Source organism: Mastigoproctus giganteus, chromosome 13, assembly GCF_048544385.1.
Source record: "Mastigoproctus giganteus isolate SK-2022 chromosome 13, ASM4854438v1, whole genome shotgun sequence".
Lineage (NCBI taxonomy): Eukaryota > Metazoa > Arthropoda > Arachnida > Uropygi > Thelyphonidae > Mastigoproctus > Mastigoproctus giganteus.
Window position 1 is genome coordinate 94,439,577 of NC_143587.1, and position 26,080 is coordinate 94,465,656.

General features: G+C 36.3%; 1 protein-coding gene across 2 annotated transcripts in view; it reads right to left on the reverse strand.

The window, feature by feature from the left end:
• The window catches only part of LOC150076265 (potassium voltage-gated channel protein Shal-like), a 311,258-nt gene that overhangs the window by 24,671 nt on the left and 260,507 nt on the right, over window positions 1-26,080 (reverse strand). For both annotated transcript variants that reach the window (XM_090387923.1, XM_090387922.1), the window contains exons 2-3: window positions 16,086-16,248; window positions 4,815-4,997 (exon numbers count right to left, since the gene is read on the reverse strand). In XM_090387923.1, coding sequence (XP_090244049.1) covers window positions 4,815-4,997; window positions 16,086-16,248 — 346 coding nt within the window. The remainder of the gene's footprint in view (window positions 1-4,814; window positions 4,998-16,085; window positions 16,249-26,080) is intronic.

Consider the following 26,080-nt stretch of genomic DNA (forward strand, 5'->3'; position numbering starts at 1 on the left):
CTTAGTACACAGTATCTATGGCTGCCATTTTCGACACATTTCGAAGATGCCTAGATTCAAATTCCCTCTCGAAGGGAGGAATTTTGATGGGTTATTCACACCGTGGCTGTAATAGTTAGTCCCCAGAAACTCGGCTTTTTTCGTCCACCAAAACAGGCAAATCGACCAGAGAACACACGCGATTTACAGACACAAATGTATTCGAGAAATTGTATCTTTCATTTAGTTCGGTTCAGGCCATTTTGACTACTAATTTGGGTATGAGGCGAGTGAGCATCCAGTTTATTCCATCACTTTCCAGTAATTTTTTTACCAACAGAAATATTCTCGTCTTGCAGAATCCACCTAATTCTCCAAAAGACCACGAATAAAAACTCCTTGTGCTGTTGTCTCGAAAATCTATATCCAACTAAATATACTTTGGACAAAACCTAGAGATCGAGACCTGCTGAATCAGGAACAGCAAATAACCAGATTATGAACTGTTAACTGTTGACTCAAAACAGGAAAATCTATTGTTACTGCTCATACAGCCGTTTGGGAAATTATTAGATCCTCATCAGTGAAGAGTAAACTCAATAAAAGAAGACTTCAAAAATATTTTGATCAGTGGCAGGCACGATGGAACAAGTGGGTGTAATTATAAAAAGAGATTATATTGAAAAATATTAAAAATGTAAATATTCATCACTGAATAAAATTATTTTTTTACAACATTGAACAAACTTTGTATACAGACATAACGCGATGCCCACTTTTTTGGTAAATGACTTTTGAAATGGTCAGAAAATTACATCATTTTATTTAATTAATACATTTAAGACCAGAGTCTATAATAAGACGTTGTATATTTGTATTATCAAATCTAATTTTTTAAAAAGTGTTTTTGGTCCTATAGATGAAATAGATCATAAAACTATAATTACCAAAGAACACTTCTTTGCTGAAATGCAGAAAGCACCACAAGAACTTGTAGTAGTAATATTACATGATATTTCACAAGAAAATCTCTTCACAAAATAGTTTTTCATGTATTTAAACAAATAACAAAAATAACCATTTTTAGAACGTTTGTTTCGATTTATATAAATCAGTAAAATAATGTACGGTCGTCAAAGAAAGCATAATGACCTTTTGCATTTAAAGAGAGTATACATTTTTCAGAGATTTCAGTACATCGTTCAGTAAGAATAATTTGTGGTTATGGTTTATATACGAATGGTGCATCACATTATAGAATGCATCACATTTTTGGAAGATAAAATGAAATCCCGGTTTTTATTTCTTTGGCAAAATAAATGGAGAGCATATGTCATTTAATTATTCAATCCACTTCATTCAATTCATCTTCCTTTATTTCCATATTCTTTAACCTTGTAATTAATTTCTTAGTATTATTCTTTAATAAAATTATAAAATTCATTGTCTTCGGGTTCATTGCCTTTTTTTAGCATCTCCAGTTTCATTAGGGAAAAGTTACTCTTCAATTATACTAAGCTATATTACAAAGGTTAAAGAAGACTGAAACTGTTCTCTTTCTTTTTATTTCAACATTTTGGTAGCATTTTGTATCTTGTATGCTTTCTTCTAATAATCAAAATAAGAATGGTTCTACCTAAGATACTGTCCAGTTATGACTCTGGTCACAGAATGGTACTACTGATAATAATAATTACACTTTGGTCCACAAGTACACTGACGGGGCAAGAGGGACAAAACCTGATTACGAGAAAGCTATGGAAAAGAGAACAAGGAACTCTTCTCATATGTAAATAGAAAAAAGAGCGGAGTAAATAAAATAGATCCTCTTAACTGGTTACAGTGGAAAGTCTATAGAGGGCCTAGCAGAAATGGCGGATGATTCGAACAGATACTTCTGAATAATATTTACAGTGAAAAGTGAGCTTGAATCTCTAGAAAATAGAAAGAGTCGAATTTCTGTAAATTAATGGACAGCACGGTTCCAGAGGAGGTTGATATATATTCAGTTGTAATTAAAGGGCTGCATATCAGTGTATAAATCCATTGGGAATATTACCGAGAGCTTCATTAGACCACGAGAAGGTCGGCTTAGACTGGAGAAGTGCCAATGTGTCCTCAAGCCACAAAGGAACTGCTAAAGAGGAGGTGGGCAAATATTGGCCAATGAGTTAGTTTTCCGTTGTAGGAAAGAGTATGGAGTCTGTGGTTAAGAAAGAGAATTAGGAACATCTCGACAAGAAAGGTATTTTGAATAGATCCTAGGCTAGGGTCGTTAACGGGAAGTCATACCTGACCGATTTATTAATTTACTAAACGTAGTCATTAAATAGTTGATTGCAGGTAACAATTGTGACATTGTATATCTAGACTTTAGTAAACTTTTTATACCGTCCCTCGTGGAAAGCCGCTTTATAAACTAGAATAAACTGTGATTACTGATAAGATCCTACGCTGGATCCGGGCTGGGTAAAAGAAAGAGAGAGAGGGCTGTTATCAATGGCCAGTCTTCAAAACAGAACAATATAGCAAATGGTGTCCTTCAGCGCTCAGTGTTGGACCGCCTACTATTTCTAATATTCAAAAATGATACATTTTTTTGAATATATCAAAAATGATATAATTACAAGGGTATCCGATGGAAGCTGTCAAAAGTTTCTGATGACTGGAAGCCGGGAAGGGTGGTTAACAATTCAATCCAAGCCATGTTGCTTCAAAAAGTTTTGGATCGATTGTATACATGGGCCAAAATGGCAGATAAAGTTTAGTACTTTTAAATTTAAGGTTATGCATTTAGGTAACAGAAATCCTGAAATCACCTATAAGACAAGGGAAATAGGGGGAGTGAGATAAAAGTGGTTCAGGATGGAAAAAACTCTTAGATGTTAAAATTCAAACAAGCGGCTAGGAAAGCACATAGTGTCCTGTCCATGATTTGTATGGAGAAAGGCGTAATCCCTCTTTTTTTAATCCCTCTATACAAGATGATGGTTAGACCGCATTTGGAGACTATTGTATTCAGGTCTGAAGACCGCACCTAAAAAGGATAGGAGAATAGCCTTGCTGATGATCGTTGCTCCATGGTAGCAAAGTTGTCACTAAACAACACACACGATACAAACATAACACTACACTCATTTCTGTTCATTTTACAGAGTTCTGTATCATTAGAGATACCACAGCGGAGTGGAACTAGCGTTCGGGGTCGCCCTACATAAGGTACACCCCATGTCCACATTCCACAGAACTTCAGGAGAGCGATCTAAGACGGACGAGGATATTAGTGATAAGTGCGCATTGATGCACATATGGAAGAACGGCTTAGAAATTTGACCATTGGACATGAAGCCTGAAGAGACTTTAAGTAAAAAGAATGAGAGAAGTCTGTTTCTCCCTCGTAGGTGAGACAAGAACAAGAGGGAAAAACTCTTTATCAGGGTCACACGGAGAGTTACTTCGTCTACACATGTGTATTGTGTAGACGAAGTAAATTGTGCGTGTTCTCCGGTCGATTTGCTTGCTTTGCTGGATGAAACCCCCCAGTTTTTCTGGGGAAAAACCGTGCTATCTATGCCTGAGACCGACTAACTGAACAAACGAAGTGAAAAAAAGCCCATAAAAGTTCCTCGCGTCATTAACGGGATTCGAACCCGGCATTTTCCACCCGGTGTGCTACCTGCGCAGACAAGAACAAGAGGGAAGAAAAATCTTAGGAATTACAGAAGACTGTATTTTATGAAGTTCACCTGTGGGTAGTAGGTTGTCGAAAATTAATAAGTTGCCCTCAAAGTGGTAGGGCCAATAGCCTGAATAAATTGAAACGGAACTAGATGATTACCTTGTCGGAATGGAATAGTATGAATATTCTTTGTTTTACTATTTTATATTAATATTGGCAAATGATGCAAGAAAGTAAGCTTATACAGCATCAGCCAAAAAAAAAAAAAAAAAAAATCCATTATCACTTATCCATCCCCTGGATTGGTGATACGAAAACCCTTCATTTTAAAATGTTAGCCCAAAGGCCAATCCGACTTCTGTACAGGATCAGCTGTGCAGACCAACTGTGCAGACAAACAGTACGGGGAACATTAAAGAAACAAAACACCACAGAAATATAAGGCATTACATCATTCATCGTACCTGCACTGTCTGACTTTTGCACTTCCATTTTAATGGTACTCTGTAATGATTCAGACACTATTATTATTATTGTATTTTTTCGAACCAATACTCTTTCGAAAGCTGTTTACTTTTTAAATTTTTAAAAGTGAGAAACAATCATACTATTAAAAGGTTAAGGATGCGTTTATTAAGAATATCATTAAGCTACGTTTTCATATTGTGACACACCTTGAAAAGTTCAAAGATCCTCAGTTTATCAGTGCCTTCAAAGAACAGAAACACTTTTCACGTCCAGCTGCAAGCTGTTGCAAATAAGGACTGTACGACAAATTTTGAGGCTGAAGTTTTCTTGAAAACAAGGTGTCTGCGATGTATTGTTAGCTCTTTCGAAATGATGAAAATAATATTACCCAAGTAAGTTTATGTAATTTTCCGCTTATACTATAATTATACTATGTAAGAGCCACCAGTAAACTTCTAATAAAATGATTTTTTTACGGGCTGACTCCTCCAACTGAATTCCATCTCACTTTTTGTCAGTTATGGTTGGAGAAAGTAATATTTGCACAATGATTCCATTTTTGTGCCAAGAAGGTCAGCATTTTTCCGGAAATAAATAAATAAATATCTATTTGTGCTGTTTAGAAATAAGTATTTAAATATAAAAGTGACTACATAAAGAGTAGTATTTTCAATAAAACGACACCTACCGTGGTCTTTTCTAAGCACCTGAGTAGATGGTGATGTTGTAACTCGAAGATGTCATCGGGCAGATCTTCAACTTCTTGTCCGCTTTCAACCGCCGCAAGTCGAGCCTCCACGGCCTTTTTCTTAGTAACGAAAGCTGCTCCACTTGTTGCTTTGGCCACCCTGATGCGAGCCATCCTGGCTTTCTGTGAAGCAGAAATTTGTTTAATGTAAAAAAATATGAAATTGCATTTTGGAACAGTAAGAATTTAATGAAATAAAAAGAAGCAAATCGGATCATAAAGTCTATTTGTGCACTTTTAATAAACTACAGGGGTTTTGTTGTTCCACTTAAAAAGAATAAGAATATAGAAATTATTTAGTAGTAGTGCTCTGTTTATTTTAACATACAAATTAAGTTTTACGAATCTTAATTTTTTTTATATTAAAATAAACCTTTTCCAGTTTTCGATAAAGTATTTCCAACAGTGATGAGTGTTTGTAATATTATGCCCGCAATAAGCATATTTCGAAATTACTTACATTCTCATTAAAGATGTATACCAGATGTAACTCTTTGCTTAAGAATAAAGGTGTTTTCAGTATTTTAGAGAGTTTTTCTATTACTTTAAAGTTTAGTTCGACTGTTATGAGTCCGGCTCCCTATAATTACAATGTGGCTGTAATAATTGGCGGGGATGTATGGGATATCGCGACACTAGAATTTGTTTCTGACCGGAATTTTCGCATGTGAGAATACAGAGATGAATTGGGCGCTCAACCTGCCAGTGCCATGTACATAGGTACGAGTAATTACAACATAATGTAAATTTTACTGTAAAACCATTTCTTATTTTATTAATTTTCAAAGTGTCGACGTTATTTTTAGCTCCAACGTTGCACAAATGTTTTAATCCTGGAAAGAACTCTTTCCAGGATCCAACATTATTAACATCACAAAATCGGTGCTTATTGGAAAGTTGTTTTAAGGATTCGAAATCTGGATGAACCATATTAGGCCTAATAACCATATTAACCTAACCATATTAGGCTAAAGATAGATATTGCAGGTGTTGGGTTGGTTCCTTGTTTTTGATATGTTTATAAACTTGAGAAGAGTTGCTTTCTTTTGGTGAAAACAGCAGAGCAGAACTGTTGTAGAGCTGAGAACGATTGAGAATTTTCAGTCAGCGCCACTTCATTTCCTTCAGAGAAGGTGCTGACAGCAGCTTGTAGTGCAGATCTGTCATCGGCTGCAGCGATACAGAATGCGCGTCCAGGTTTCCTCAACACCACACAAGCAGAGATTGGTGTCAGACAAGCCAAATTTAAATAGTTTGGAGTTGATGGAGCCGTGCCCAGTAAGTATATACGATGTTGTTAAGCTAGGAGAAAACCATTGGCGGACGTTCTTGTTGAGAGGGAAGGTAACTGCAGGAACAAAAGAGCAGGTGACTTGACCAGTAGTACTGGAATTCCATATTATACAGCAGTATTCGTACCAATAACAACATATGCTTCGGGAGTCTGGTTTCATATTAGGCTATAGAAAGATTTTCTAAGATTTTAAATCCGAGTTCTATAGGGGCATTAGTAGCCAGCTGTACGTGGATCTGTGTCGATGCAGAACATGGCTGGCATCACAATACAAAATTAGTCATAAATCAATCCACAACATACAAAATACTGTATATTCCTTACGTCAACCCTTACAGCGCCAGGGCTTAACTTTTTTAAATAACAACCCCAAGCACGAGAGGTATTAGAAGAACCTATAGTACTTAGTACCGTGCATGGGCTCAAGATTGAGAAGATGAAAGAAGATATTTGTTTGATATTAGACTTGAATTTCTGTAGATCATAATTTTCAGGAAATACATTTCAAGGGAGGTTGTTCCAAAAAACGGAAGTTGAAGGATTAAATGAGGGAAAAAAAATTTGGTTCTGTGAGTTTGAAGTTGGACAGTAAATGGATGTTGGCTGGTAGTGGCATGTGTTCGGACTGTTTTGAAAGAGAGAGTGGGAATTAGAGAGACCAATTCATAAGAACAGTGCCCATGGAAGTATCTGTAGAAAAGGCATGAAGTAGAAACAGTACGTCTATGAGACAGCGAGTGGAGAGACTCTGTTAGAGATGAGTCATTAATTAACCTAACTGTTTTTAACTAACTACTGTTTAGCGCAAAAGAGCAGCTCCTTTCAATGGCATCTAGAAGCCTGTGAAAGATATTGGGGGCACCGTCTCAGATGTGGGAACAATATTCCATGGTAGGGCAGATTTGAGATTTGTACAGCGAAGTGAATTTGAGATTTGCAGCTAGCGAAGCGAATAGGGCTTTGCAGGTTGAGAACGGCATATCTCTCTCTCTCTCTCTCTCTCTCTCTCTCTCTCTCTCTCTCTCTCTCTCTCTCTCTCTCTGTGTACTTTGTAGACAATTTAAATATAATCTTGTTGAAAATTTTACATTAACTTATTCTGCACTTGAGATATGGAAAATTTCATACAATAAAGAAAATGCACCCTGTTCCCCTATAAGATAACAACTGAATTACGTTGAGCGCAATTATTGAATTTCTTCCTAATCACAAAATAAAATATAACGAAGTTGAACTTTTATCACTGGAATCTTATCCAGAATTTCGGAAAGTAGAATCATATCCAGTAGTCAATAAATCAATGCAGCATTTCTTTTCACTAGGGAGTTCTTATTTATTAAAATATTGTTAAAAAGTAATAGCGGTTGCACATTTCTAATGTTAATAAGTTTAATTTCTTTCATTTTTAATTTTACTAAAATTTAATACCAAGAGCTTTCTTTTTGTTGAACCCTTCTCAATTTATCCGCGAAATGATATTTATAGCTCTTATGCAAATGCTGCAGTGTTATACATTATTAAAGAGCTCCTCTAACCAGCGGAAATCACTCATTGTGTTGCTATTTTAGTTTTACTTAATGTTATTAGCAGTGACAGACTGTCGAAAGCTCATTAGTGTGACAGCAATAGTCACCTTTATCTTAGCACCAATAGTCAGCGAAAGCATGCGATGATTGATGACCATTCCCTCAAGTTTTCTTTTTCGCATGAAGGTAAACTGTGCGTTAATGTTCCGACCTCCGCCACAGATTTCCTAATGGAAAGTTCCCATTGGTAACTGAAGTCTAAAACTCAGTCTCAAATAAAATTATTTGTACGGATTCCTTTCACAGCCTGCATTAAGTCCTTTAAATTAACCTCTTGAAAAATTTTAACTTATATCAGTGGGGATTTATGATTTTTGTATGATGCTGTACTGATATCAAACATATCAAACGAAATAAACTATTTTGATTAATGCGAAGGATAACCTGGACATTCTCCTAAATGAAGAGGATTGCTTAATGCGTATAGTTAAATATTTTATAGTTATTACACTTGATTATTTACACTAGTGCGCAAAATTTAAGGACCTGCCAGATTTTCACCTGTAGCTTCTTGTAGGAGTGGCGTGGATATGGGAAAAGCATACCAAAGGAACCTCTTGAGGTACAGAAATGATGAAGGAAACAACATCGACACAACAATGGAAACAAAACGGTACAGAAAGACTTTATTCAAAAATGGCAACATAGCACTGACTGCCATGATACAGATGCATCACTGCCAAAGATGGAACAAAGGGAAGAGGTGGTCCTCAGTAGGAGATATGGCCACCCCTAATGTCGATGCAGGTTTTGCATCGCCTGTTCATACTTAGAACAATGTTGTTGATAAGTTCTTGCGGTAACATCTTCCATTCCTCTGTCAGCGCCATCTTCAGCTGGTGAACATTTTCTGGTGGGTGTGGACGTGCCTAGCAGCACGTCCACACCCTCCAGGCACGTCCATACCCACCAGAAAATGTTAACCAGAGCGAAGCCCAGAGGAACCCCAGAGTGTGTCATATGTGTTCGGTGGGATTTAGATCGCGAGAACGAGCACGCCAATCCATACAAACAATGTCCTCACTTTCCAAAAGCATATCAACAGCTGCATTGTGATGGGGTGTAGCGTTAGCATTCATAAACACGAACTCGGGGCCAATGGCACCTCGGAACAGACCCACATGGGGAAGGATTACCTCAGTACAGTAGTATGCACCGGTTACAGTACCGCCTTCCAGTATGTGGAGTTGTGTACGTCCATCCAAGATAACGCCTCCCCAGACGAGAACACCTTGACCGCCATATCGATCCCTTTCAGTGATGTTTGCGGGGTGATACCGTGTGCTAACCTCTCTCCAGATTAGCTGACGTCCAGAATCGCTGCTGAGACTGAATCTACTCTCATCAGTAAAGAGTACCTTAAGTAAAGATTTTGTGGTTGTAACCTTTAGAAATAGTGTTGGTCCTTAAGTTTTGCACACCAGTGTAAAAATAATATGCTAGGTTTATTATATAATTTCTCGGAGACGTCATGAAACGATTTGTACCATGGTTTAAATTGGCTTACTGTATGATATTTTTATTGAACAGTTTTAGTAGTTACTAAACGCAAATTTATCCAGATTTCTTCTTATTAAATATTTTATCATATTTTCTTGTCTTCTGAGATGGCCCTTCTAAGGCTCAACAGCGAGCAATGCTGTAATTTACTTAAGTTTACCAGGTTTTTAAAAGAGCAATGGCAGATATCGGCTTCATTGAATGAAATTTGTGTTTTAATCTCGTTTTAAAAGCGAGAATAATACAAAGGGGCTGGGAGAAGAGATTCATCTTTTTTATTAATATTCGTTTCTCTTGAACCTTTTGTTATTATTTGAGGTTTTTATGGGACAAGCGCTGGGTGGTCATACTGCGGCTCTCACTGTTCTTTTTAAAGTTCTGATGGCTAAGTCTGAAGTATGTACAGTATATTTGTATATACAGTTCAGATTCACAACTAGGCATACAGATTGATTCGAGTTAGAAAGTTAAAGAATTCAGTGAAGTCAAAAACTTCTTTTCTGGGTTTTTCTGTTATATGCTGTAGTGTCAGAGATCTGTGTACAGATGACAGAGATTTGTATACAGATGACAGAGATTTGTGTACAGATGACAGAGATTTGTGTACAGATGACACGAATTTGAAGGCTATAAACTTTAAACTTTGAAGATCAGCTCAGTCTATGAGAATATGCTTCAGTGTGAGTGGAGATTGACATCTTGAACATTGGGGAGGGGCTTCCCCAGTAAATAAGAGGAGATGAGTTAAGTAAAGTATGGCCAATATGTGCCCTGGCAAAAATAATGACCTCTTCCTAGTGAGATACTAGTGGTCCAGAGATGAAGTTTTTTTGCATGAGTTTATTTTTTTGGGTCTACACTATATGAGCAGTTTCTGCATATTTGCGCTGTAGTATTCAACCAGATTTGTTTATTTGCTGCTTAGTAGGTTACTTACCTTTTTTTTTATTTATATTTTCTACTTTTCTAATAGTTTTTCTGTTTTCTACTGTTCGCAAGCTTTTGAGCAAGCTGGATGACTAGCTTTTCAGTTAGAACACTTTGGAGTCAAGCCAGTGCAGTCTGTTCCTGCTTTTTGCGTAGAATCACAGTTAGGTAAGGATGAAGTTCCTCGACATGCTGTTTGAGAATTGGTCATAATTTTAGTATTAATAAATTATGAATGTGACTGGGAATGTATGGATGTATTACGACAATTTCTGTAACCTGATTTAACTGTTTATGGTAAAGGTGGCGTTTAAAAAGAGAGAATAATGCTAAGGGTACTGGGAGAAGAGATTTATCTTTTTTATAACTATTTGTTTCTCATAAACCTTTTGAACATATAATTCCTTCACAATCTTCTATTCTGTAACATTCAGTAAGTCCCATTCAAAGACCACGCCTTTGGAGGTATTAATGGTTACGTGAGAGACTGCTCTTATAAGAATTCTTCCAAAGGTTGAAAGTTTTAAAGGGTGCTTCATAGTCATTGTTTCGACAAGTCAGTCTCAAGGTTGACGCCTCTACTTTTTAGCTAAGCCAGCAGCACTTTCAGAGCACATCTGAGTAAGAAAAGGGGACAGTTCTCATTGCCAACTAAAAATACATCTTTTTTAGTTCCTTAGGATTCGGTTAATTGTAATGATCAGATTGTTAGACCTCAAATGATGAAGATGCCGTGTAGTCCATGGTGACTCCTTTTGGCCATTGGGTGGCATGCCATTACCTTCCAGTTACCAGCTCCCCCCGCCATGGGTAGGAAGGAACATTTGCCGTTAAGTGACCAACCGGTCCACAAACTTAATAGAGTTAGCAGTATACAATATGTTCTAAGAAAAGAAAGGTTGATTTCCTTTCTGGATTTTTACGTGTAACATTTCAAGAGCAGAAAAGCTTAAAATAAACAGCAAGAGAAAGACAGTAGAAATGAAACAGTACCTAATCGGTTATAAAGAGCACTGTATCAATCGCACAAGAAAGTCGCTTGGTCACAAATAGGTTTTGCACTTAGGGCCTTAAATCTTTTGGAGCTAACGGAAAAATACGCTAACACAAAAGCTTTAGCAAAAGAGGGATGATGGAGATATCTCGAATTCTCAATAATTTCTTAAAATATTTTTAAAATTAAAAAATAATAAAATTATAATTTATTTTACGACTATTTTTATTACCTGGGATTGATTAGCTTTAGTTCTAATGGTTTCATTGCAAACATGCAGGCAACCCTGACATAATTGGTTGGTTCACTGAAGCAGCCGAAACAATTAATCATGCTAGATTCACTTGGAAGAAAAGCCATTCCTTTCAGATGCTAGTCCACGCTTCACCATTTTCACCAAGAGAAAGAATTTGTTACGGAGGTCCAATCTCGATTTTGCATCTTCATCTGTAAGGCACTGCACGATTTACAATGTGTGGAGAAGAAAATTTGTCTTATAAAATGTGCAGTGAACAGATATTGCAGTTAGACGGGTCTAGCCGGACAAACTACAAACATTCTTCCTGAAGTCATGCTGAAGTGTCGCGAATATCAGCGATATTTTCAGCTGCTGTTCGCACTGATGGTATTCTGGCATATTTATATGCATATCCACAGAACCCTTTACCATAAATCGATCCATATAGTGTAGTACTGAATGTTTACTAGCGCATCTCTATACTGAAAGTTCCTTCCTAGAACTGGAGTCAACTTTAAAAACACAAATCTTTATTCGGCTACAGCTTTCTAGTTTCATGATGAACAATTTGTCACTCCTCAACAATAAAGCTGCAATAATTAGTGCATCAAAAATTTTCTTCAAAAAAGTAATTTCGATAACTCAAGATAAATTGAATATTTTTTATAGTTTTGCCTTCACGCAACATACAAGGTAAGTTGCATGAAGGCAAAACTATAAAAGATATTCCATTGTGTGTGTTGAGACAACGCCAAAACAAACAAGACTATCGGGGGCGCGGTGAAAAATAGAGTCTGTTGCATGTATTCTCAGATCGGTTTTCGGGACGAAAAAACCGAGTTTCTCAGATAAAAAACACGAAATCCTCTCGTGAGACCGACTAACTCAGCCATTGTGAAAAAGTCTCATAAAATTATTCACTAATTGAGAAGATTCTGACTCAGGCATTTTCTACTCGGTCTAGAGAAGATACTGATAAGGGATATTGATGCTATCCCTTTTTGTGAGATAGGGTAGGGTGTTTGTGTACAGAAGTGAAAACGTCATGATCACAGTGCAGTTCAATATTAGAAACCCAATACTGGTAACATATTTAATAAGCGTTGCGCCCTTTCCTTGCATTATTACTGTTTCTACTGCTACCCTGTTCATTGAATTATTGATCTCGTTGTAGAATGAGGTGAAATCTGAGTTTGGTAACAACCCAAAGTCAAGTCATCCCTGCAGTATCTACTTGATGGGGAAATGGAGCAAGAGTTTAAAATTTATCCTTGAAAAATATCTTACCTAGGAGCCTTCGCAGGTAGAATATTGCTAGCACAGGCCTGAGTTCGAATCCCTTAAAATGGCACGAGGAATTTTTATGGGCTTTTTTCACGACATGGCTGAGTTACTTGGTTCCAGGCCAGGGCTGCATTTAGAAAATGAGGCTGAGATGCCAATATACTGGTACCTACCTCATAGCCTTATTTTCTTTGGCGCTTAACACACACCTAACATAACGTAGCCTTACCTAACTCTAATCAAGATAGGGACAGTGAGGAGATTGGCACATTGGCATTTAAAATAAGAATTTTTTTGCAGCAACTAACTATGGTCTCGTTTCCTAGAAAGCAAGAATCAGTTTCATGTTCAAAATGCCTACATAACTACAAATGACTTTTCAAATAGTGCGGATGCTCCGCTAGTTTTCGACTGCATATCTTCAGACATGATTGCTTTTTGCATTTGGATTAGTTTAAGCTGAGATCCGCAGTGGTCCTGTGCTTAATGTGGTAGACTGAATCTTTGATATATCCCCAAAGAAAAAATCGCAGGGGATTAAATCAGAACACAGCGACCATTCCATTACACCCAGGCAACTGATCTGCCCTTCCAGGGAATTTTTCATTCAAAAATCTTCGCGCCATATTAGCATAATGGAGCAGGATCCATTCCATGAAAAATTCATCTTTTAGATTAACATTGGCTGCAACAGCCGGAACTTCACTGTGTTTTTTTTTTTGTTTTTTTAACACGTTCGGGTTGCTTTCAGCTACGAACATTCCAGCAGAAAGGAAAGGTCCAATAGTGGCAGATATTCCGGCAGATACAATTATTTCTGTCACTATTAATTACTTTTATGCTCTTGTAGATTTTCCAAGGCATGACAAAGACAAATACGTCCATTATTTTTCCCATTTCATTTTTAAAGGGTCTCATTAGACCAAAAAATGTGACCAACCATTCCAGGCTGTTCTTTGCATATTTATTTCAATGCTTCTGCAAATTCCAGTGTTTGGTGCGGATCATCTTTGTTAAAGGCTTGTAGTAATGTGAGATGGTAAATCTTAAATTTTAAAAGCTTTGTTACCTTCCTAAGATTAGTATCAGAAATTCCTACCTCCAGGTATTATCTTCTTTATGACCTTCTGGGACTTTCATCCCAGCTTTCCTTTATTTTGCTGTTATTAGTTGTAGGTGAAGACAACTGAATTAGGCCCGCCTGACATTGGAAGATCATGGGCACTTCTCATTGACCTGCACACAATTATAAGAATAATCTTTCCTATGAACTCAGTTTTCCCAGAACTTTTCTTAAATTTACTAGTGGACCTGTGCTTAATGTGGTAGACTGAATCTTTGATGTATCCCCAAAGAAAATATCGCAGGGGATTAAATCAGAACACAGCGACCATTCCATTACACCCAGGCAATGGAATTTCTGCACTTCGAATTTTTCATGGCACTTGATCATTTGGATCCTTTTTTGGTTGACAGCTTATTTCTGGAATTGACTGTTGCAGATAGCATAAAGTAAGCAAACACATCACACCGTTCGAAGTACACTACATTTATAAATATAATCTTTAAATGTTTCCATTTTTAAGACAAAACACGTTTCCTGATATTTTGAGGGCCCACTCTGCATACATAGGACGTTTCAATTAAAAAGCTGTATTCAGCTTATTTTTAGGTTAAGGCTATTTGTTGGCTAGAGCCTGTCTTGTCATATTTGGGTTGAAATTTTCGAAGTTTATGTTATAATTGGATTAAGTAATATCGTTTAGATTTCACGATTTATAAATTCAAAAATTTCCTCATCAACTGCTTTCTTCTCAATACGAAAGTTATACCCCATACTCGGTTTAAGTCTAAAAATGTCATCGGTGTACTTCTGAAACGAATACAGATCGATTTTATTTCAAAAAAAAAACAAAAAAAAAAAACGAACGGCTATATGATATTTGCTCTTCGCTATGCTGGTTTATCTGTATGAGGGAAATTCCCGTCTCCTCACGCTTACAACCGTTGTGTTTGTCTGATTTTTTTTCTGAAAATTCATATTGAGAAAACTGCAGATGATCAGGAAAATTTTTAATTTAAAATTCGGAAAATGTAAACGGTAATACTTCGTTCAATTTTAATATCAGATTCAAAATTTTAGACCAAATATGATAAAAAAAAAGGTCCAGACGACAAATAGCCTAAATGAACAAAGCAAAAAGAACGAAGACAAGCGGTCATTAAAAAACTCCATCAACAGATTCCCTGATGTGCGAACGGTATGCGTTCTGTCCTTCGCAGTAGATTTGTGTGTACAATACATCTTCTCCGTCAGCTACTCGTTTGTGAAGGTCGTCTTCGAAGACTGGAGTAATTTCCGAAGTCCCCTTCAATTGAGGCTCTCCAATTAGTTTGTTAGTAGTTAGCCAATTTGGAGGAGGAAGAGGAGGAGGAGGGAGTTTTTCGGGTTTTTCGGTCCAAAAAACATGCAAATCGCCGCGGCACATTTCTACAGACAAATAAACATATAGATATGAGAAACAGCTCAGATACCATTAAAAATAATAACTGAATTTGAATTAGTGTCCTACTGGGACAAGCAATACCGTTCGTGTGCTTCAATTGTAGAGATGAATAGCCGAATGATGTTCCAGTACAACTCAATGTTCACCGTCTTATTAAAAAAGTCAGACCTATAATCCTCCTCTATGAGATGGCACACGTTATATTAACATTACGTGAGTGTAAGGGTCATTTTAATAATGGGTGGCGATTTTCTTTGTACTATATTCGAGCTATAGAACGTTTATCGCGGGATAAAACCAACGGCGAAACTAAATATGGTATACAATACTACCTGCCTTACCTGTATGTTTAATTTTGTTGCAGAGTGAAGAATTTAGAAACTTAGGTGGAGATTTTCCAGAAGATTTCAAACTCTCACCTTCAGTTTCCTGCAGGTTATCTTCTGTTAAAATCTTTGACTTGCGAGTTTAGATCATCCACATTACTCTGTTTGGGGACAATGGGATGAATGGTTGTCTTACTTGGTATAGCCCTGTTTGGACGTTTATTGCGGGATGTCTCTTGCCATTGCAAAAATGATTCAGATGGAAGGCAACGTTCCAAAATGAACACGAGTTCTTCTCAGAACAACTCATATTACCACACTAATAAATGAAAAAGTGCTCCTCAAATACCACTGCTGCATCAGCCAAACTGTCTTTGTAAAAATGTCCCACTCGATGTTCGATGACATCGTGTGGTTTGTTGTCATAATTATGTCGGTATATACCACTTAGTAATGGATAGCGTGATAAATGTAAAACCCTGTATAAAGGGGATAAATTAATATTGTATTTATTTGTGAGAGTAATAATAATAAAAAAAAAAAACTTTAATTTACCTTTTGTGCTTTTCTTTTGTCCGCCCTCTGGCTCTGGTGGTAGATGCGCGAAAAGTTTGATACAATGACGGGAACTGGAAGAGCGATCACCAACACACCACTTAAGGAGCAGACACCGCCCACAATTTTACCCGTAATAGTGTCAGGCACCATGTCACCATACCTAGAAAAGAAATAAAAAAAAAAATTCAGGCATATGCGATTAAAGGTATCTTTAGCTAAACATCTTCAGTTAATAATTCGAAGTTTACTTAAGGTTTATCAATAAACCTAAAATGAAGTATAATCAGATTTACACCAAGAACAATAGAAGCTGATTATTATTTCTTTTCTAGATACCTTTTACACTCGTAAGACAAACCATTGTGACCACCTACCTAATAGAAAATTGTTCCTTGTTTAGAACGTCCAAAATTATTATTTAAATTAATCGAGATCGTCGACTTTATTATGATGGAAAGAAGGAATGTTGGTGTTATGTTGACTTTTCTTGAAAAGCAAAAATATAAAAGTAGAGATAAAATTAATGAAGTATGAAGAGAAAGTACAGCAGGGAAAATGAAAAATATCCGGTAGGTATAAGAGTTAATAACAAGATAATAAAAAATGTCCATCAAATGTGACTGAGGAGTGAAAGAAAAATCTGATACAAGTCATTTTGACCAATATGATTTTTTTATTAGACTAATAATATTGTTATTACTTAAAGACGCTCACCCTTTCTTTTTTCACTATCGTATGTACGGTTTGTATTACATTTGTAGTAATTATGTAAATTATATTGCTGGATGCATTTTTGTGACTACTAGAGACGCAACTGCAAATTCAGCCCCTACCAACCATATTATAATTTTGGGTTTTCTAAATCTTGTGATCCCTTGTTTGGCAGATCTGGTGGCTTTCAAAGCACTTTATGCTGTTTACTGGACTAAATGGCCAGCTCATACATCTCAAGGGCTTTTCCATTCTTAATTCGAACTACTGATAAGATGGAAGGCAGCTGGTCAGTGGTACCCTTCGCTCGTTAGATAGGCTAATCTTGGTAATTGAATGTCAGCGATTGACTGGTCATTCTTGCAGCGTCCACTAGTTTAAAGAGGTTACCTTGTGGTTCGGTGTGGAGAGGGGAAGAAATTAAAAGTTGAAGCTTCAGAAAGATCCAAAAGAATAGAAAAAAAAAATAGCAAAGAAAACCAGTTTCTTTCCCATGAATTTTAACTTTTTCTCTATAATACGATGTATTTCATTTTTTTCTATATTTTATTGTGTTTAAATAATTACACGTAATTATTATAAAGGAACACAAACAGGATAATAAATAATAATGATAGTCTTACAAAACTTTACCCATAATAAGAAATCTTTTGGTTAACAATTACTTCAAAGACCTAATTACATCAATGTCATGTCATTTAGAAACACTGGTCTTAATCTCTCGCTATAGTGTGTATTCATCGTCTCAAAAAGGTAAATTATGAAACCAAAGCACTCATTAAAGTCAGATAATTACAAAGAATTTTACAATAAACGTGTTTATAGATTGAAATAAACTTGTTTTCAGATTGAGTAACCTTTTGACTTGGTCTAACGAATGTCTATTGTAAACTTCGAAATGTCCACAGTGTAGAAAGGGCTGCCAGTCCATTTAAATTAGAAATTTGGACAAAAGGAGAATTCAATTGATGAAAAGTAGAGATTATTATGCAGATATCAAGAGAAGTGTTTACTTATAAAATAATCTTAAAACAATTACCAGAACTGCATTGAAGATGAAGGACATGTACGTGGACTGATATAAGATTTTACCGTCGGTGTACTGCACAAACATTTACCCTCCAGTGATACGCATTCACGGATCAAAGGACGCAGTGCAACTAAGTCGCAATTTCCAGAATTGTGGTAATCAGTTCGGCTTTTGTTATTTTTTTATTATGAAAACCACAAACACGAAAGATTTATCACGAATTCTGAAGATGCTGAAAGGGACGACACACAAGTTTGTTATGCAGAAAAAACAGAGTCAGAGAAAATTGTTCTCTGACTGTTTGCTCGGGAAAAAAAGTGGATAAAAAATATGTCTGGTGAGCGACATCTGCTAGCAAAACGAAGGTCTGCAGTCCGGATGTCTGTCCGTGGCATTGATAGAGGAAAGGAAGTGCACATAACATATTAGCTGTTGCTATGGAAGGGAAAAATGATGGAGGTGATCATCTCGCCTTGAATTTACGAGATGGCGCTCGGAAACACATATTCCGAAACCGCAGTTCTCTAAGGCAAAGTTTAGAGAACCTCCAAAGAAGGCGACTCATCATTAAAAGCTACCAGTTTGTGAAAGGGCAATCTATAGGAACCGGACAAGATCAAAGTTCCATGGATGCTCTCACAAAACTAAGTATCAAACTCAAGATGGGCATGCAAAAAGTGAATTCTGATGCTCATATTGCAACCTAATAGTGTTCGGTTTAATAATCAGTAAACATACATAAATAACAGCCACATAGTTTTACTCAAATCCCAGATACACTGTAAACCAGTGTAATACTTTGTATTGCTAAGAATTTAATACCTTTTGAAAGGATGAACAGGATTCGGCCTTTACTCATGACAGGAAGTAAAAACAAAGAAAATAATCCGTTTCGTTGTTTTTCAATAACAACGACAACAACAAAAAAAAAACAAAAATATACTTGATGACAAATCAAGTATGTATGTTCCATTATCTAATAAAATTCTTATTAGAATTTTATTAGATAATGGAACCGATTTCTATCACTTTGGAAAATGGTAGAAATCGGTGAAACGCCAAATACGTGTATACGAATATAAAAAGTTTATTTCATTCATTCAATTTAAGTACAAAAAACTTTTACCTTCGTATAGCCCTCGTGAGTAGCACAGTTGGTAGCCATTTCTTAAAAATTCAAAAGGCCATAGCGACGTTGCCGTTCAGAATCAATGTTTCTATGAAATATTTTATTGTTTTGGCACGTAAAACTACCATAATAGTTTTGTTGGTGCAAGTTAGAAATACCCTGTGTATATTTATAATAAACAGTTATATAAAACCCATTAATGAAATTCAAAACAAAGAGGCCATAGAACTTGACAGTATTTTGTAGTTAAACACTGCAGCAGTTACAGACAACTCTACATTTATACAGTAGTCATAAGAACAGCATTCCTTCCACCGAATTCGGTGCACATATTTGGTATAGCCCATTCCAGAAATTAATAACCCACTCGTGACTTCAGATGCCAATATCCGTTCCATGCTCATTATTAAATGTTCTTAAAAAAGTAGTTTCATCCATCTATTATTGAACATTTTTGGTCCTACTTCTTTATACTGTATTTACATAATGTAATTCAAAGGTTCCCTAATTACAAAAGTACCTAAATTCAGCGACCCAGATCTGATTTCGGATCAGAACCTAATTTTAGTATCACTTAACTTATGTAGTATGCAAGCCATTATGTGAAAGATTAACGAATTATTAGATGGGTTAATTGGACATCGGCACCACAATAATTTCTGAATGAAATAGCTTTTTTTATTGAATATTGGCTAAAGAGTTAAAGTATTTTTCATTAACAAAGCAAAGAACAATCCATTAACATCAAGAGATGCATTCTTTACACTTTCTTTGATATAAGCACAACCCGATATTATCACAGTCATTTCATTTGATCCAAAGAGGAGGATGCCAAACAAACACATATACCACAACCGCAGAACTAAATTCCCAGTTAATTTAGATACAGGTTCTCGCATAATACATTGGAATCATTCAAAGCTTGGGACCAGGTCCTCTGACTTTCTTCAACAATAATGAAATATAGTATTCGCAAGCGCGAAGAATTTTTTTGCTTTTATACAGTTTAATGCATCTTTACAGTGAGAACTTGCAGTTGGTCTAAGGTTGTTTTCTAATTTTCATATTTTTGAGACTATGTTTAGTAAACAAGAAGGGAATTCGTGCCTTTGCCTGCTGAGGTATTCTAAGGACTTACCAAGGGGACATAAAACTGCAATCCATGTGTTATTTGATTAGGTGAGTTTATGACTACCTTCTTCAAGATTTGCAAACATTCTCAATACAATCGTGTGATAAAAATTTCGGCTCTTTGTTTTTAATCGGTTAATTGCTTGTCAGTTATTTATGTTTTAAGTATTGCGAAATATATTTCGGATTATGTTTATAATAAAATGCTCAGCCTAACCCAACTTTTTTTAAAGAATACATTTTAAAATGTATTTTTTATTATTATTATGGAACTAAATTGTTTTTGTTTTTATTTTTCTTGCCATCGAAAAATTATAATATCGTCTCAATTGCGACAACATTATTTTTAAGGCTATATTGAAAAATATGGTAGCATACGGGTTAAATAAAAATCTACTCTCAATACTGTGTATCAAGTGTTTAGTGTTTCGATCTCCCAAATTAATTTGTTTGACTATTTTTGAATACCATTAACTTATGTACACCCTTCTAACTACCAGTTGCCTCCGGGTGAAATTACCGATAAATAAAAAATAAATAATGCTTTGAAGCATGAGTAAGTAAGTAATCTCGATCAGATATGTTCACTGAAATAAAAGCGTCCAGATCAGCATAGGGGCTCAGCCACTATCTTGAAATAACAGAAGCAACAGTACCCAACACACACATGTAAACAGAAATGTCTTTTCCTTTTCCTCTTCCGTGGAAAATGCTGCTACAAAATTTCATTAGACCCTTTTGCAATAATGGTTACGTCTTTCCACACATGCCAATCTTCCAAACATGACATCTCTTTGGGTTGCACGCAAATAGGTGATCAATCAATGGAACCTTAGCGGCAATTTTCCCTATTTCGTATCCTGCAGTCTCGTCGATGCTCGGGGCGAGTTGGCTGTGACCTGAAACAGCAGATTGGTTTGGGGTGTCTGCAGAACTTCCAAGATTACAACGTATCAAAACAAACAGTAATATACGCGTGACTCAATATTCCAATGTACTTCCTAACAACAACAATAATAACAACTGCGGAATGGCAGTGCATCACTTTGGAATCAGAAGTGTTCACTTCAGAACTGTTTCTAAGTTAAACAGGGGGTTACTGATCAGTCGGTATATCGTGGGAACAGCTCCCTAAATTTAAGAGCAATCAATACGAACAAAATAATATTTTTAGAACGACAGTAAACTATGAATTAAGTGAAATATCCGTAAGATATTGCTGACTTATTCCCAGTGCTTGATATAACAAAAACTCTTTATACAGTACAGTACTCACATTTTGGGAGATATGTTTTTTACTTTACACGCTCAATTAAAACCTGAAATCAATTTTATAATTAGCCTCTTTCATACAAAGAAGAAATTCTTGACAATCCCCATGCTACAAGAAGAAATCACAAAAATTATAACCAACGGATATTGCTACGTTGCATGTAGTTTGTGTGTATATGTTATTGCTTATCATATAGATATCAACTTCAATAAAAATAATATATTTGAGACGTTGCTGTCGGTTTTATAATTCGTATTTCCGCAATACTACAATTATTTAATGAAACCTTTACACACCTGAAATCCGATACTCCCTCTTTTTTCATTACGAATTGGAATCCGATTTACATACATTTCAAATGGTACACTATTTGAAAAATACATTTCCAGACCTTCACATGTATCTCACCCCTTAAGAATGCAGATGTTCGAAGCAATAAAAAATACAAAATGTCTGATGCGTAGAAGAGTATCCCATCATTAGAAAACAAATTTAAGAAGACCCAGGTTGCTCGTGAAGCAACATTACAACATCATCCACGAGAAAACCCAAGATGAAAGAATCTATCATTTGTATGATATCTTGTTTTCCAATGTTGTTACGAAGAATGTTTGGTTATTTACACAACGGATCAGAGAACAGGAATACGTTTATTCTTTCAATAATTGTCTTTATCTTCTTCTATTGACTGTCGCTATTGTGGCTTAAGACTCAGAAAACAATTTTGTGGAGCAGTTTCAACAGCTGGAAAATGGGTGGGGAGAGAGAGAGAGAGAGAGAGAGAGAGAGAGAGAGAGAGAGAGAGAGAGAGAGAGAGAGAGAGAGAGAATTATTTCGTTCATATGAACACCACACTGTGTAGCCAGTGTAAAGAAGCGTGATCTGCATAAACCGATTTCTTGTTGAGCGCTTCGGTTACAACCTATTTTGATCTGAATTCAAACAGAAGCTGTTTTCTTATGTAAATGCGAAGAGAATGCTTTTTTTTCTTCTTTGGTGACTGGAGAGAAGGGTTAAGGGTGCAGAAATTTTTAGTAACTTAGTATTTGTGAATTTAGCCTTGTTTATCTAGTTTGTTTACCCAACACAGTTGCTGCTAGTTTACATTCACGCTACGCTGCAAAACTGAGAATAATTGAAAAATACCTAATAAATGTTGGAACAACTGAATGTGCTTTCGTAATATTAAGTATTCCACAGAGAATACTTTTCTCTTTTTTTGTTGTTTCGTAGTTAACAAATGGCCGAAGTCTCTGCCCTTCTCCTTATCCTGTTAGCTGAACAAGAGGGGTGGTTGGAATAGAAAATTGCAATTTTGAGACACAAGGAATGCAATATCTCTCTTTTTCTTTACCAATGAAATGCCTTATTTTCCAGCTGAGCTTGACTTAATACTTAAAAATCAAAACATTTCCTCTATTTATCTACAGGAATCTAAATGCTAAACCTTTCCATTCGATAGGTGGACCTCCATGATTGAGTGGATTTGTTATTCACTGCCATTCTGGAAAAGTCAAAGTTCTAATTCCCTCAAAGATTCGGGGAACTTATTGGGGACACCTCGAGTGAAACTAAGTCGCCCACAAGAGGAGATGGAGAGATTTCTTTGATTTTTTTCGATTCATCTCTAATGGTTTGAGTTGTCTTGGCGCTAATCGAAATGGCAATAACTATGGGTTGTTATCAAGGTCTTGAAAAATGGCCACAAATAAAGAACAATCCAGGCAATAGTTACTTTAATATAACTGGTTTTTTTTTCTCTAAATGTAATCTCTCTCTCTCTCTTTAATCCCTTTATCCATCAGAAATCTCCCGAGAGCATCATTTGTGGGTGAAATTATACCTTCTTCATTTATATCTGTAAGAAACTGAATAAAAGAAGTTGCAGTTCAGTTGAAGATGATAGTCTGTCGTCCATATCCAGAGATGTTTTGGAATCACATCTGTACCACGAGTTTCCTAATTATTTCGTAAATGTGCTGTTCTCTGATATACATTAAAGATTATCGTGGAGAGATTTTGCAGTTTAATCTTTTTCTTTCTTACAACTTTTTATAAGCTGCAATGTACACCATTCCACCAGTTTATTAGAGAATCCAGCTAGGGTTACAGCATATTACACGTTCCCTGTAATAGGTAAATGAAATAGCTAGTGATGAGCTGGATCGTGTGGAACGGTAGACCTAACAGAAGAGTTGTAATGCCTTGGCGTAGCTATTAAAGATCATAGGTTCCAGAGCAAGCGTGAGCATCGTTAAACGAAATAGTACAGTTTACCATATATAGCTACAGTGTCTTAGGTATTCAATCAATGGCTACGGAAGGAACTCATTCCACAAGCACAGCACGCAGGAAAAGCAAGGCATTGGGTGTACGCAGCTGTACAGAAATCTGCAAGCGTCTCGTCTGTGAGCGAAATAGGCAAATTCGTTTGCAGTGGTGTCGGGAACTGTGAGAGTAATCAGTAGAGCAATGGAAGCGTGTAATGTGGTCAGATAAATCACGGTTCATGTTGCTTAGCACTGACGGATGCAGAGGAAAACGAAAGAAGCAACGGATCCCAAATGAATCTTATCTTCCGTGCAAGCCGCTGCTGGTGGTTTTGCGTGTGGGGAGTTGTCTTGATGACATAGCGGGGATCTTCTTTTTGTCGTTGAGAATCTGAAGATAGTTCTCTAACAGGAAGGGAGTAACATCGCCAGAGGAAACCCGCGCCCACCTAGTTGCATTCATGCTACGCGCAATTACCAATAAAGGGGTGCACCTACGTGCTTAGTTGCGTTTTATAATATTTTAGCATTCTTTCTTGTTGTCGCAAGAAACAGTCTGCCCTCCATTTGAAGAACGTTCTAAATACCTGATGTAGTTCAACGTATTTAATTCAGAAAGCTGGAAAGCATTGTCTTTCGTCGTAGTGGTAAATTGATCCACGGTTTTCAAAATTAGAAAGAAAATAATGGTGCATTAACTTTGTAATTTTGAAAACCGTGGACCAATATTACTCACGGATGTTTAAATATCCGATAACTTAAGCAGTTTATTGCTGCAGTTCGCTTTTGATAAGTAAGATTGTAATAAACGTAATCATTCTTAATTTCAACAGTCACTGAATCCAAGTAGCGCGTAATCTGATTGTGATTACGAAGTACGTCAGATTTTGTAACGGACACCCGGAACGTTAAATAACCTGGATGGTCGAAAAATATAGTCTCCTTTTCAAACTAACAGAAAAGTATTTTGCAATAAATGCACAGGAATTCGTTTATTAAGATAATTAAAAAAGGGAAAATAGTCTGTTACCAGGATATAAGGATAAGAGAAAATTAGGACATCTCAGGTGCTTTTAAATTTGTACAGGGACTCATAAATTCATGGTTCGTCCCTTTACTAATAAACTATCATCACCAGGGACATCTCCGCCCAATCTGGAATTCTTTATTATTAGCGTTTTATATGAATTTAGGAATACTTGAAGGGCACAGGGACATTGATGAATTGATACATGTATTAGAAGTACTAATTAATCCATAAGTACATATTTAAAAGTGACATTACTTCGTTCTTCCTTTCATCTCTTTTTATCGCTCCCTTTATGTTTTTTTTTTATTAAATTTCGTCCCAGAACCGATGTACACGTCTACCGTAAGTAGCATGCGTTTCCCAAGCAGTTACGTGAGTAATCTACGATCAATCTTCTTGGTGCAGGTACAAGAACACGTTCTCACCTTGACAGTCCTCTGCTGATCTCATTAGGCTGACTGCTGTACTTGACCACTATAAAGTGATTTATGCTGTTTCAGCAAATACAAAGGAACGTCAGCAAGTGTGCGACAATTTCTACTAGCTTTTTTTTCCTTTTTGATTACTCGCATACTTATCTGTTAGTTTCTTCACCTTGAACGTATAATAGAACGCACAATAGAACGTATAATAGAACGCACAAATATACGCATACCACGCAAATGTATTAATACGTGAGCAAATTAATTCACACGATGATGCAGTTTTTTTTTTTTATTCTGAAGTATTTTATAGAAAAATGAAGGCTGGAAAATATGTTCCTCAGCCGTTTCGAGACAAAGGACTTAGAGAAATATTACAACAGCCATGGCTAGGTAATGAAAAATGTAGAGAAATAAAAATGTTAGCGAGTCACGAGTAAACTATCGATTTCGAACTTCTGTGTGTGTGTGATTGTACTGTGACAGGTGCGAGAAATGAAATTGGAAAATTAGTCTAAGGCCAAAGTGCCGACTGCTGTTAACTCTGCTCGATCTCAAAGAGAAAAGAAAAATAGTCACGTGCTTCGATTGGAAGCCTTCGACTATGTGCACCTTCATCTCGTTAGATTTGGCGTTGTCTGGAAAGTCGATTTTTGTTGTGGAATGTTTGCATACCTATTTCTATGACTCATAAAACAGCGAGCCTTTCTCTTTCTCTCAAAATTGTTTTTCCACGAACAGTTAAATAAGACAGTGTTTGAGGCAAATTCATATTCACAAGAAAATTTCATTTTTATTATTCTTTAATTGTACATAAAGGATTAAACAAGCTTTGCCACGAAACTCTACAGTTTCTTTCACTGAAAATGTGCCCAATAATTGCAGTGGATTTATTATACAAAACCTGTAATTTGGCGCGTGGCAACGATGAAAAGAATGCCTCGTGCGCAAAATAATTAACTTGAAAATGTCGTTTGAAATGCATAAACGGGTTTC